This window comes from Urocitellus parryii, chromosome 6, assembly GCF_045843805.1.
Source record: "Urocitellus parryii isolate mUroPar1 chromosome 6, mUroPar1.hap1, whole genome shotgun sequence".
In the NCBI taxonomy this organism is placed as follows: domain Eukaryota; kingdom Metazoa; phylum Chordata; class Mammalia; order Rodentia; family Sciuridae; genus Urocitellus; species Urocitellus parryii.
Window position 1 is genome coordinate 128,895,835 of NC_135536.1, and position 12,626 is coordinate 128,908,460.

Genomic DNA, 12,626 nt, shown 5'->3' on the forward strand with positions numbered 1-12,626 from the left:
GTGATTAAAAAGAAGCTTGTGATTTGGAAATAAGATCTTGGTTCCTGTCCCAGCTTTTCACCCAAAGTTGTCAGATCTTGAGCAACCTATTTCATTTCTCTGGGTCTCAGTATTGTCACCTGTAAATAGTAAAGCCCTCCTCCTTAAACTCTTGTGAGGATATACCTGAAGTAATACATTTGAAAGTCTGCTGGAAAACAAACTGCAACTTAAAAGTGGTGATAGATACATGCAAATAAAGAATGTATACAGGACTTAGAATACGGCTCAGTGGTAAAGTGCTTGCCAGCTAGCATATGCAAAACTGTGGGTTTGATCCCCAACATCACCAAAAGAAAAAAAAATAATGCCTACAAATGTATCATTTTTTAACATCTCCTCTAAGAGTACTCTCTGGAATTCATTTTTCAATGCTAAACAGAGGTTAGGAATTTTTTCCATGAGGTATAAAGAAATAACTTCATGAACAGCAAAGTATAATAGCATCAAACCCAGAGTACCCACGCAGCCAAGAAAAGAAGAAAAACTCAAGTGTTACAGAGCTCTCATGATCTGATTTGTAAATTAAAAATCCTGATATAGCCAGGCACAGTAGCACATGCTTACAATCCCAACTAGTTGGAAGCCTGAGGCAGGAGTATCACAAGTTCAAGTCCAGCCTTCTCAACTTAGCAAGATCCTGTCTAAAAATAAAAAAGGACCAGGGATGTAGCTCCATGGTAGAGCACCTCTGGGTTTAATCCTCAGCACCAGGTGGGGGCAAAAAGTTCTGATATAAAGTGAGCATTCACCAGTCATTTTCTCACACAGTGGTGACAGCATGACCTGTTTCAGAGGGGAAGTAGACAGAGTGTTCCAATAGCTAGCAGCCCCCCTCATTTCCCCCTCACCCCACTCCTCTTCCTCTCCTGCTGTCTTTTGGCTACAGTGCCCCTGTTCTGAGGTCCCGCTGAGGTCCTGCTGACCTTCCTGGTGACCACCGCCTGGTGCCTCTCCCTCCTCCTGCTGACTTCCGTCTCCAAATGTTTTCTCAGGTGGTTAAGCTGAAAGGCCAAGTACTGTCGGTCATGTATCGATTCCGCACCAAGAACCGTGAATGGATGCTGATCCGCACCAGCAGCTTCACATTCCAGAACCCTTATTCTGATGAGATCGAGTACATCATCTGCACCAACACGAATGTCAAGTACGTGCTCAGCCTCCCTCTCTGCAGGCCTCCCTGTGCCTTCACTTGGGTCCAGAGCTGGAAGTTTTACTTGGATTCTTTTCCCCCTGCAGGCTGTACTTAAAGCTAGAAATACCCACAGGGCTAAAGAACAAGATTGGGGATACCTGGGCTGAGGCTGTAGCTCAGTGGCAGAGCATTTGCCTAGAATATGTGAGGCACTGGGTTCAATCCTTATCACTACCTAAAAAATAAACAAAAAAAATAAAGACATGCTGTCTTTCTACAGCTAAAAAACAAAAAAATGAATGGGGAGAGCTGGGGGAGGTGGCGCAGTCCTGTAATCCTAGCTATTCCAGAGGAGGATCTTAAGTTTGAGGCCAGCCTGAGCAACTTAGAGAGACCCTGTCTCAAAATTTAAAAAGCTGGGGATATAGCTCAGTGGTATTGAACCCTAGGGGTCAATCTACAGTACTGCAGAATAAAACAAAAGGAATTGAGAGTATGGATCCCCCATCACTTGGGAAATAGCCCTCTTGTGTTCTTCCTTCTCAATTATAAGAGCCCAAAGGACTGAGTGGCCCATGTCAGTCCCTTTCCTTTAGGCCGAGGTTCTATGGTCTCCATTCCTCATTGTTTTGCCTCTGAACACAGAACCCAGCAGAATGGAGCTATTGGGTGCTCCCCCTCTGCTCTCTGCTGTGGCAGGTGTGTGTGTGCCTGGATTCTTGGTCCTGCTGGTAGAGAAAGTGAGACTGAGCCCCTTGGCAGCTCTAGGACATGGAGCAGGTGGCCTGTGGTGGGCACTACTGCCCATTCACCAAAGCATTCCTTCTTACTCCTTCTCAGAGCCTCAAGCCCTAGTGTCTCTGCTGGATTCTGGGATTCTCCAGTATCCTGTATAAGCTGGCAGACAGATCTAGGCTATAAACTTGCCTCTGCTGCTTCCTGGCTGTGTGATCTTGAGCAAGTCACTTGTCTCTTAACTTTCACTTCCTTACCTGTGATTTGTGATGATCCTCCTTCGGGCAGTTACTGTGAGAACTAAATGATATTGAACTCAGAACTGTGGGCCAGACACTGCTCAGCACTCAGCACAGTGAGCATGATGGTAGGCAGGTTGCATCATCTCTCTGGTTTTAGTCTCAAGGACATAGTTTCCGACTAATGATAGTTTAACTTTGCGATAGCATGAAAGTGAGACACGTTCAGTGTAAACCATGCTTTAAATTTTGAAGCTGGGTCTTTTCCCCAGCTGGCCATATGCAGTATGAACTTCTCAAGATGTTGAACAGGGTGGCAGCCACAGCTCCCAGCCCATCCCACAATCACAAAAGGGAACAACCATCACTCCACAGTGCATGGTATTAATCTAAAATGATTGGTAGGTCAGAGCTATTAAGTGCAGTTTTGACTGATGATATTTTCAACATATGGGTTTATCAGAGTATGACCCACTGCATGTCCCAGGAGCATCTGTACCAGGCCAAGGAACCAACAGCAGTAACAACATTTGTGCAAAGGCTAACTCAGTTGATGCATGTGGAAGCCATGCCCAGGTGATGAGGAGGGCCACAGCTAACTGGGTGTGTGACAAGGCTGGCATGCTGAGAATGTCCTCATATCTCCCTGTTGTGTCCTTCGTTTTCCGAGGTTCAAAACATGTCTGTTTTCCAGCCCCACCTCCTCCTGGGACCTACCTGGTGATGCCTTTTCTCAGCAGCCTCCCTGGGGACTGAGCCTCCTGCAGTCATTCTCACCTCATGGCACCCTCGGTGTTGCCTTGCCCTGTCTCTTGTTGCAGCCCTCGAACCCTTTGAATGTGGAAGCTCCCATCTGGAGACCACAAAGCAGCCTCCCGTTCAATCAGCAGTACTCTGTGGGCCCTCAGCCTTGGCCCTGCTCCTGGGTATAAGGCACAGAGCCGAATAAACAAGTCCACGCAAGATCCCTCAGAGAGCAGATGTCCTGGGTTTCAATGTCATTTCCCAAATGGATGAGTCACATCCCCTTTCTGAACCTCAGTGGCCTCATCTACACTGTGGGGAAAAGACTCCCCTAGCATCAGGAGTTTTTGTGCAAGTTCTGCAGGACACTCTACGTGTGAGGTGCTCCAGCAGGCTGCCACACAAGGACAGCACAGACCAGTGTCTGCCCCAGCTGTTGCTGATGCTGTCAGCAATGGCAGCAGGGACTCTGCCAGCTCTGGAAGCAGATTGACAATTTGGGAGCAGCTCCAAGAAACTGGAACTCAGCTCCTCTTTGTCTCTTCAGTGCCCTGCCTGTGTTCTGACACTCCCTCCAAGAGGAAGGCCAGGGCCCTGCTTGTGCCTCCTCATGCTCATAAGTGGGTCCATCTCGGGCCCCTTTGCTCCTCTTCTGCCTTTTCCTTCTAGAGCCAAAACCTTCATTTTCTTTATCTCCTGGCATATTTTCTCTCTCCCTGGCCCAAATGTCTTGTCCATCCCTCCTGAGGATGGATAATTCCCAAGGCTTTCAAACAGACACACAACTTCCTGGTCATGGAGGACCCCTGTCCTGCCAGTCCACAAAGGCACTCTCTCCTGTCTGCCCTTGCTAAATGCACCCAGCAGAGTCGCCTCCTGATCATTCATCTCTTCTTAACCTCTTACAGCCTGGATTTTGCCCCAACATTCCTGAAGTTGCCAGCACCCTCTAGTGACCCACATAGGATAACTCATTGTCATGTTTCTTCTCCCCAAGTGGTCTATTTAACCAGCTCTTCTTTCTTGACATCTTCTCCCTTGAGTTACTTGATGGAGTACTCTGATTCTTCTACCTTCCTGTTGTAGTCAAGACTTTCTTGATTATAAGTTTTTCAGGAACAAATACAAGAAGTCATAGCTTCCCAGGTATGTAAAAAGAGATAATGGTATCAGAGTTTATCTAGTTAAGCTTGGAGAACTCAATCAAATTGAGGATATTTTATTTCCCTCCTCCCTCCAACATGGAGAGGGAGGTTTTTCACTCAAGGAGCATAAAAATATCCTCTAGTGCCATGCCTGTGTTTGGCCCTTGCCTTGATGAAAACAGGGAAGGTTGAGAAGCAGGGGTAAGAGTCAGACTGGGCTCAGGGTTCCATGACTTTTCTTCTGTTCAACAGATAAATAGGGTATGGAGGGTGGCAAGCTGAGTTTCTCTTTCAGGAGCTGCTAAGCCAGAGGCAACAGGTGTGCCTGTTGACTGGATGGAGCCAGATATGGGGCAGTGGGATACCAGACTCATGTCTCCTGTTGTGGCCTTCCTCCAGCCACTTCAGGCTGAGGCTGCCTGTGCAAAAAACCATGAACATAGATAAGCACCTCTCCCATTCAGAGTCACCAAATGGACTAGTTCTTGGTTAGAGCTGCCTCCTCTCACAGTCCTGCCTGCCTTTTCTTCCATTCATCACTCTTTTTCTCCCTTTATATACCCATGACCTTGCCCCAGTTATTCCCACAGTCGAGTACATGGTGCCTGTACACACCAGGCTTGAGGCTTTTTGTTACCTAGGTTTCTAGGGTGTCATCTGAACAGCCTGTCCCCTTCTTCCAAACTCAAGTCCTGCCTGTCTTTGAAGCCTCTTACTTCTACAGCAAATCCAGGCCACCCTGCTGGATCCCTGGCTGGACACCCAACAGAGTCTTCTACATTTGGGTCAGAAAAGCAGACTAAAGCTCCCCTTTTTTTGAGTTTTTGATACTTTAAAATTTTTCATCATTCATTCATTTCCAGCATTTATGCAAGATTCAGTTGTCAAAGTCATATGGTTTTATTGCCACTAATGCAGCAGACATTTCCTGAAGGGACACAACCTGCACCAGCCGAGATCAAGGTGTCACCATGTGGTTCTTGCCTTCAGGGAGGAGCCCTGCTCTAGAAGGCTAGGGCTTGGACTTCAATAACATGAAGAACATGAGAAGGGACAGACAGCATGACAGGTAAAGTTCAGCAGGGACCAAGAGGAGGCAAGGACAAGTGCTTCTGCAGAGCCAGAAGGTATCCCCAGGGGTCTGTCCTGCAGTGAGGCCTGGAAGTGAAGGAGCTACCCACCTCTGAAACTAGTTGTATCTGGAGTTTTGCTTTATTTTCTGAAAGCCAGGCAGCAGGGACAAAACAGAAACCATTTTGTGCAGGAGTGTGCCTGTGTGTTTCCTCAGTATAGTTGCTTGGCAGCTTGTGGAAGTTACATGGATCAGAATGCACCAGCACCTGTCTTCTAAACCAGGTCTTCAGGGCAGAAAAGCTCATTGTGGACAGTAGAGGGCAGTGATATCCACAGCAGTGAACAGGCCAGCCCTTCTTTTACATTTGTGAGGCTCAACCTTGCCAGCAGTAGGCAGGCTTGTTGTAGAAAAATTGTCTAATGCTCTATGCTCAGTGGGGATATTTGCAAGCTGCTCAGTTGCATTCATTTGATAGCATACCAAAGAAACTTGCTGGGACCATTTGTGTGAAACTGCTGAGAAGAAAACCTATTTAGCATCTCTGACTGTCCTGTTATATCTGTACAAAATAAAGTCAAGGAAAACACAAACCAGTCTAACATGTAGACTGTGCTTCTTGGAACAGTGACTGGGTCTTGGTGTCTAGGGATCAGTACTCTTACAGAGACTAGCTGTGGGCTGGTTCTGAGTATGGGTCTTTGGTGTTTTTACATTTTCACACCTACTTGCTGTGCTTGCTTCTTTTCCCTCCTCTCTTCAGCAGAGTGATCCAAGGTCTTCTCTTTACATCTGCTTGGGCCAAGCCCTCTTTCCTGCCATGGCATTGTTTCATCCAAGTTTTTATAGTTTTTCATAAACACAAGTGCTTCTCATGCGTGCTCACTTGTGTATGTGAAAAAGAGGGAACATGTGTTCCTAAAGCCTCACTATGCCTGGACTAAGACTTGGGTCTCTCTGAACCTATCAACTATCACATGTATTTAGTGGTGGTTGGTACTAAGCAAAAGGTGCAGAGTAAGGGTAGGTATAGAAAAAAAAAAGAAGACGAAGAAGAAGATTGCATTCCTGGTCTCTACTAAGCCTTCAGCCAGTCAGGGGTTGATACACCCAGTCATCAAGCCCCAAACCTGGGAATTGTCCTGGGTTCCTGGCTCTTATTCCCCTGCAAAAGGTAGCCTGGCACAGAACCAGAGCTCCAGGCTCTCTCTAAGACATTTCTTCCTCCTATACCTCTTCCGCCAGTCATTGTCCAGCCTTGTCATTTTGCAGGTGACTATTGGCCCTGTTAACCAGCTCCCCTGCCTGCCCTTAGGCCCCTGTTGAGTCGACCCACAAGGCTCAGAGAGCAAGTGCTCTGAAATATACATGGGACCATGCTGCTCCCTGCCCTTCATCAAATCAATTCCAAACCCTTTAATAGGCATTCAGGTTCTTCGCAATTGTTATACAGACGGTGCTCAACCCAGGGTGGATATTAATAACCTCTCTCTGATCAGCTGAACTCTCCAAGTGCCAGATTCCTCAGCCCAATTCTGGCTATTCCCAGGGGCACAATCACATTGCCTTTCAATGCCCCCCTAATGGCTTCATGTTCACTTACATAGACTGAGTTGTGTTTTGTTTGTTTGTTTGTTTTTTTGTTTTTTGGTTTTTTTAAGAAAAAAGAAAGAAACTGTCCAGGGAGAGTCAGAGATAATTGACAGCATCTGCCCAACTTCCTGCACCTTGCTGGCAGGAAGTTGGGCTGAATGCATTGAGTTTCTAGTCATTATCCATTGGCCCCCAGCTAATGGAGGGCAGCACTCTGCTGTGGTGGGAGCCTGCCTCCCTCACATGTACTGTGTGGTCAGTTTTTTCTCAAACAGATTCGCTTTCTCCCTCTCTGGAATGTGCCAGCACACCAAGGTTTATTTTTATACCAGTACTATGAATATCTGAGAACCCTCCTTGGGCCCCTTCTCAGGATGAGGTAGCCGGAGGTCAGCACTTCTTCCATTTGCCCTCAACTAAGGAAGTGGAAACCCAAAGACTATGGGATGGAGATACTGATGTCTGGACCATGGAGCCAGTGAGTTTAGGACACTGGGGATTCTCGAACCTTAACTGAGACCTTACTTCTATTTCCCAGTGAAAGGAGCTTTCCCTGCTCTAGAAGTCCAGAGAGGAACAGGACTGACAGCTAACTCCTAGCCTAATGCCAGGTCCCTTCCTATCTCTCCTTCATGCAAATGAGAAGCATGCAGCTTTCATACAAAACACACCTGCACCAGGGTACATAGTGGACCCTGGGAGAAAACTGGGTCTGTGCCCCACACAGCCCTTGGCTGGATAACTGTACATAGTGGCCCTGCCCACTCTCTAACCCTCTGGGCTTGGGCTGAACATGGGGTAGGTGTGGTTGTTATTTTTTAAAGAAATGCTTGTGGGTTCAAAGTTGGGCTCTGGGAAAGGGGTGGAGAGCAGAAATACAGATTTCTGCCATAGAGTGGAAGGGTTCACCGTTCCAATCCCACAAAAATCCCAAGGGATGCGCTATTTTTCCCCCACCTTTTGGTTCAATATGTTGTCTTGTATCCTGGGTGGGGGCAGCAGCCAAGACAGATGGAAGAGTTCAAGGTCCACAGCCAGCCAGATTGAACTTGAATCCTATAAGTGGCCATATCATATGTGTGTCACACTGGATACATCATTTAAACTCTCTGGGCCTCCATTTCTTTATCTTTTACGTGGAAATATACAGAGATATGAAGATGTTGGCAAAGTATTGGCAGTCCATCTTACATTCAGGTTTTAGAAGCCCTACAAATGAAAACATGATGGTACTCTCAAGAAGTAAACTAAAAAATTTTTAAAGTGAAACCCTAAAGTAAGAATAAGGACATAAAATAATGATTTTTTTCCCTATTGATTCTTGAAAAAAGTTTTTGGAAATATCAATTTGTCTGGAAAATTACTTTTAATGTTCCTACTTTCTTGTGTAACAAGCATGGGCTTAGACTGCCTGATGGAAAATCACGTGTTTCTGGTTTTATCTTTATCCTTTTTTAGGACTCTTATCCCAAGTTAGGAGGCAGACCACAGGTTCTCACATGCACGTGCTCTGTGGTTTTAACCCACCACCTTCCAACCGCATGCCTACACATCTCTCTCCCCCTGGGGAGACAGCTGCATGAGGGCAGAGATCTTGTGGGCTCCAGGTCATTGTTCTGTTTGTTCCTGATGCCCAGCATGGAGCTTGGCATGGATCTTTCACTTAACTCAGTAGAGTTCACTGAGTAGATGACTCATCTGGGCTTAATCCTAAACAGATTCACAGGGTCCTCCAGCTGGAATTCTTTCCAATGGGAGTATTTAAAATTGAGGAGCTGGGCTCAGTGGTGCATGTTTGTAATCCCAGCGGCTCCAGAACTTGAAGCAGAAGGATCGTGAGTTCAAAGCCAGTCTCAGCAAAAGCAAGGCACTAAGCAACTCCGTGAGACTCTGCTCTAAATAAAATACAAAATAGGTCTGAGGATGTGACTCAGTGATGAGTGCCCCTGAATTCAATCCCTGGAACCCCCCCCAAAAAAAGAAAATTGACAAGGACACTCATTCCACTTCATGTGTGAGCTCTGAGTTGTAGAGTTTACTGTCCTTTGAAAGCAACCTAGTTTCATATTTTAAAACTTAAAGCATCCATTTATTCTTATCAATTTTTCCCTTGCCCAAATGGAGCAACTGGCACTCTGGCAACTTAGATCCAGAAGTGTGGGCTCAGACCCTTGTTCTGCTTTATCAGAATCACTTCTAGTCAACCAATTGAGCTTGACAACTACCTAACCCCTTCCAACTTTAACTTCTTAATTTTTACATATAGATAAAGTACACTATGAAAATTTAGTATGAGGATTAAATGAGATGATATAAACTCCTACTAGGTTGTAGGTAAGCATTATCTAAAGCTAGCTTTTTTATCATCTTTAAACTCAACTGAATTTTTAAATTTAGCCTTTTTAAAAAAATCTGTTTTTTTATTGTTATCTTTTTACCTTGCATAAAATGAAGTCATACATCAAAACTTATTTCTTAAATAGTTCAGTGTGGCAATCTAAATTTGAAATATAGGGCTCAGAATCTTGATTTGGGAAATTAAAAGTAAAATAGATAGGCATGATAGCACATGCCTCTAACCCCAGTGACTTGAGAGGCTGAGGTAGGAAGTTTGCAAGTTTGGGGCCATCCTGGGCAACTGAGGAAGACCCTGTCTCAAAATAAAAAAATTAAAAGGGCTGAGGATGTGGCTCAGTGGCAAAGCACTTCTGGGTTCGATGCCCAGTACCAAAAAATAAAATAAAAAATAATATAAAATAATTTTTTTAATATTTATTTTTTAGTTTTCGGCAGACACAACATCTTTGTTTGTATGTGGTGCTGAGGATCGAACCCGGGCCACATGCATGCCAGGCAAGTGTGCTACCACTTGAGCCACATCCCCAGCCCAAAATAATTTTTTTAAAAAAAGGAAAATACATTGTTGTCACCCTCTATGACTTTGGGGAATGGGAAAGTTCTGGTGTAAGCCTGTCATCACCTCTGTGTTCTTCACAGCACTCTGACTTTTTGTTTCACAGGCAACTTCAGCAGCAGCAGGCAGAATTGGAAGTGCATCAGAGAGACGGGTTGTCATCATATGACTTATCTCAGGTGAATTTCTGGGAAATCCTTTCCCATTTGGAAATGTCTCTAACCCAATGGATGGGGGACTAAATTCAGCCTTTAGCTTGAGCCCCTCAGCCCAAAGAATCTGTTGTCCCATCCACCCTCTACAGTGCAAAGACCATCTTGGTCCCCTGGGAATCTGTTGTGACTTTTCTGTGCAGAAGTGAGCCATGAAACGCCTAAAACTTGTGAAGACCAGGGGAAGAACTAACAGCCATGGTCAACCAGCATTGAGAATTTCACAGGGCTGATGGACATTTCAAAAGGCCATATAGAAACTCTAGTACTCACATACTCAGAAGCCACCAGAAGCAGGTTCTGAACTCCTTTGGCCCTCTGGCTTCCTAGCCATCTCTCCTGCCTTTGGTCCTATGTCCCTTTCTCCTTGATGTGCCTTGTCCTATCACACTCTGTTTCCCAGCATACCTAAATGGTCTTTCTCCTTTTCTTCTCCCATCTCCTCAGTGCCCCCTTCTCCTTTTTTCTTCTTCTGCTCCCTTCTTCTGATAGCTGGGCATACATAGAAACTGGCCTGTGTCAGTATTTGACCTCTTCCCTAAATTACTTTACGTTCCCTTTTCCTGATATGTGGAGTAAGTTGATTCTTTTCCATTTATCTCTAAGAAAGTAGTCAGTGTGATTCTGGTGTACTTTCTGTGACCCCTAGTTCACAATCCCCCCACCCCAACCCCATTGTCCTTGACCTTTCCCCACCCTGTGAAAATGGTCAAACCTGAAATGCCAGTGATTTCAAGGGGAGGCAGGGCTCTGCTGCAGGAGAGCTGGTGACTCCTGCAACGCAGTCTGTGCCTCACACATGGGTTGCCATTGTGCTTTAATGTGCCAGCAGGTCCCTGTCCCCAACCTATCTGCTGGTGTTCACGAGGCTGGGAAGACTGTAGAAAAGGCAGATGCAATCTTCTCCCAAGAAAGAGACCCACGGTTTGCTGAGATGTTTGCAGGAATCAGTGCATGTAAGTTTCTAGATGGCACTAAGTTGTGAGGATATGGGATTTACAGTTGCTTTCAGCCCATGTGGAGACAGCAACCCTGAGGAAGAAGAGGTCAGGGAAAGTGAATTTTGAGTGACTGCTGCAGGGTACCAAAAGAACTCAACATATGGGAGTTGGAATGGATTCTCCATATTCCTGGCCTTGCCTTTTACTTACTGGTTTTCTGCAGCAACCAGCCTAGGGTACTGGAATTTCATCTTTAAAATTTAAACAGTTAGCTGGGTATGTTGGTACACACCTATAATCCCAGAGACTCAGGAGACTGAGGGAGGAGGATCACAAGTCCAAGGCTAGCCTTAGCAACATAGCAAGACCCTGTCTCAAAATAAAATGTAGAACAAAAAGTTTGGGGATGTAGCTCAGTGGTCAAGTACCTCTGGGTTCAATCCCCAGTAAACACACACACACACACACACACACACATAAAAAAAAGAAAAGAAAAATAAATTAAATTGAAGGGGTGAAGATGAATGAAATCTATTAATTCATTGTGCAGTTTAATTTTGTTATCAAGTCAGAGACATGCCCCCATAAAAACTACAATTTAATTCATAACATATGATGGCCCATATTTAAAATAAAAACATACAAAAACTAAGAAAAATAAAAGTGATCCAGTCTCCTACCTTGTGGATATGATCATTTTAACTTTCTAAACTAAAGTAAGTCCTTCTGTCTTTTCCTATACATGTATATTCTTTATATGCACAACACTGGACTTGTCCTGTTGAATGGCTTACTTTTTTCTACATGACAATTTGTTATGAATTTATTTCCAGATCATTAAACAAACTAAAGCACTTTTATTTCCAGCATGGAATTCTATTACATGGATGGCCATAATTCACTTGGCGGATCCTCTCTGGCCATCATGAAGTAGTCTACCTATGTCAGTGTTGTTGTTGCAACAATGCAGTTCTGGTGGAAGGTGGCATGTGGAGCCCATATGACTAGCTACCTTGCTTTCCCACTTGTGTCTCCACTGAGATTAGCAAAATACAAAATGTGAAAAGGTCTTGTTGGTTCCAAATTCCAGAAAAGAAGAGACTGCAAGATACAGTGTAGTCAGGATCAGTCAAAGGGAGAAAGCCGTTTGGCTCCTGAAAAGGAAGCATGGGAGATGCTGTCAGGAAGGGAACTTCAGTATGGTTCTATGAGAACTAATGAGTGGAAGACAGGCAGATCAAGAGTAGGACAGACAGGCATCTAAGAGCTGGAAGGGAGTTACCTTGGTCCTCCTAATGTAGCAAATACTGGAAGAGCAAAGCCTTCATTCCCACAAGACTGAGGACCAAAGTTTCAGGAAGCAAAGACAGTGCCAGAACTCACTCCGAGGACAATAGGTGCCAATTTAACACAAGGTCCAGTTGCCAAAGCACAACAAAACAGACCCTTAGCAACCAGGGAAGCTCCCTGCTGGTGGTTCCCCTGGCCCCTCAAATGTGCCTACAGATCATTTCATCCAGCAAGAGGAGACAAGAGTGCACCTAGTTGGTCTTTCCTCCTCTCCAGTTAAGCCTAAAATACCTAATCAAAGGCCCACAGCATCTCTGAGAAATCCATTTGGATTTTTAATCTTATGTAGACATAGACGTCTTCCCATAACAGTGTCAAAACAGAAAGGGGATGGGAGAAGGGGGAGATGGTCAAGAAAAAAAGAAGGGCCAATGCAGAAATCAGAGCAGATGTTCTCCTTTGGCAATTAGTTTTTATGAGAAAATTCAGAAAATCTTCGGCTTCTGTTCTCTGGGGAACTAGAGAGGACATTATTGCCTATGAGAATGTGCCATCTGAGGTGGGGAA

General features: G+C 45.0%; 1 protein-coding gene across 2 annotated transcripts in view; it reads left to right on the plus strand.

The window, feature by feature from the left end:
* Nucleotides 1–12,626, plus strand: part of Arnt2 (aryl hydrocarbon receptor nuclear translocator 2) — a 121,651-nt gene that overhangs the window by 89,804 nt on the left and 19,221 nt on the right. For both annotated transcript variants that reach the window (XM_026388168.2, XM_077799786.1), the window contains exons 11-13: nt 1,035–1,186; nt 9,723–9,795; nt 10,661–10,784. In XM_026388168.2, the coding sequence (XP_026243953.2) occupies nt 1,035–1,186; nt 9,723–9,795; nt 10,661–10,784 (349 nt within the window). The remainder of the gene's footprint in view (nt 1–1,034; nt 1,187–9,722; nt 9,796–10,660; nt 10,785–12,626) is intronic.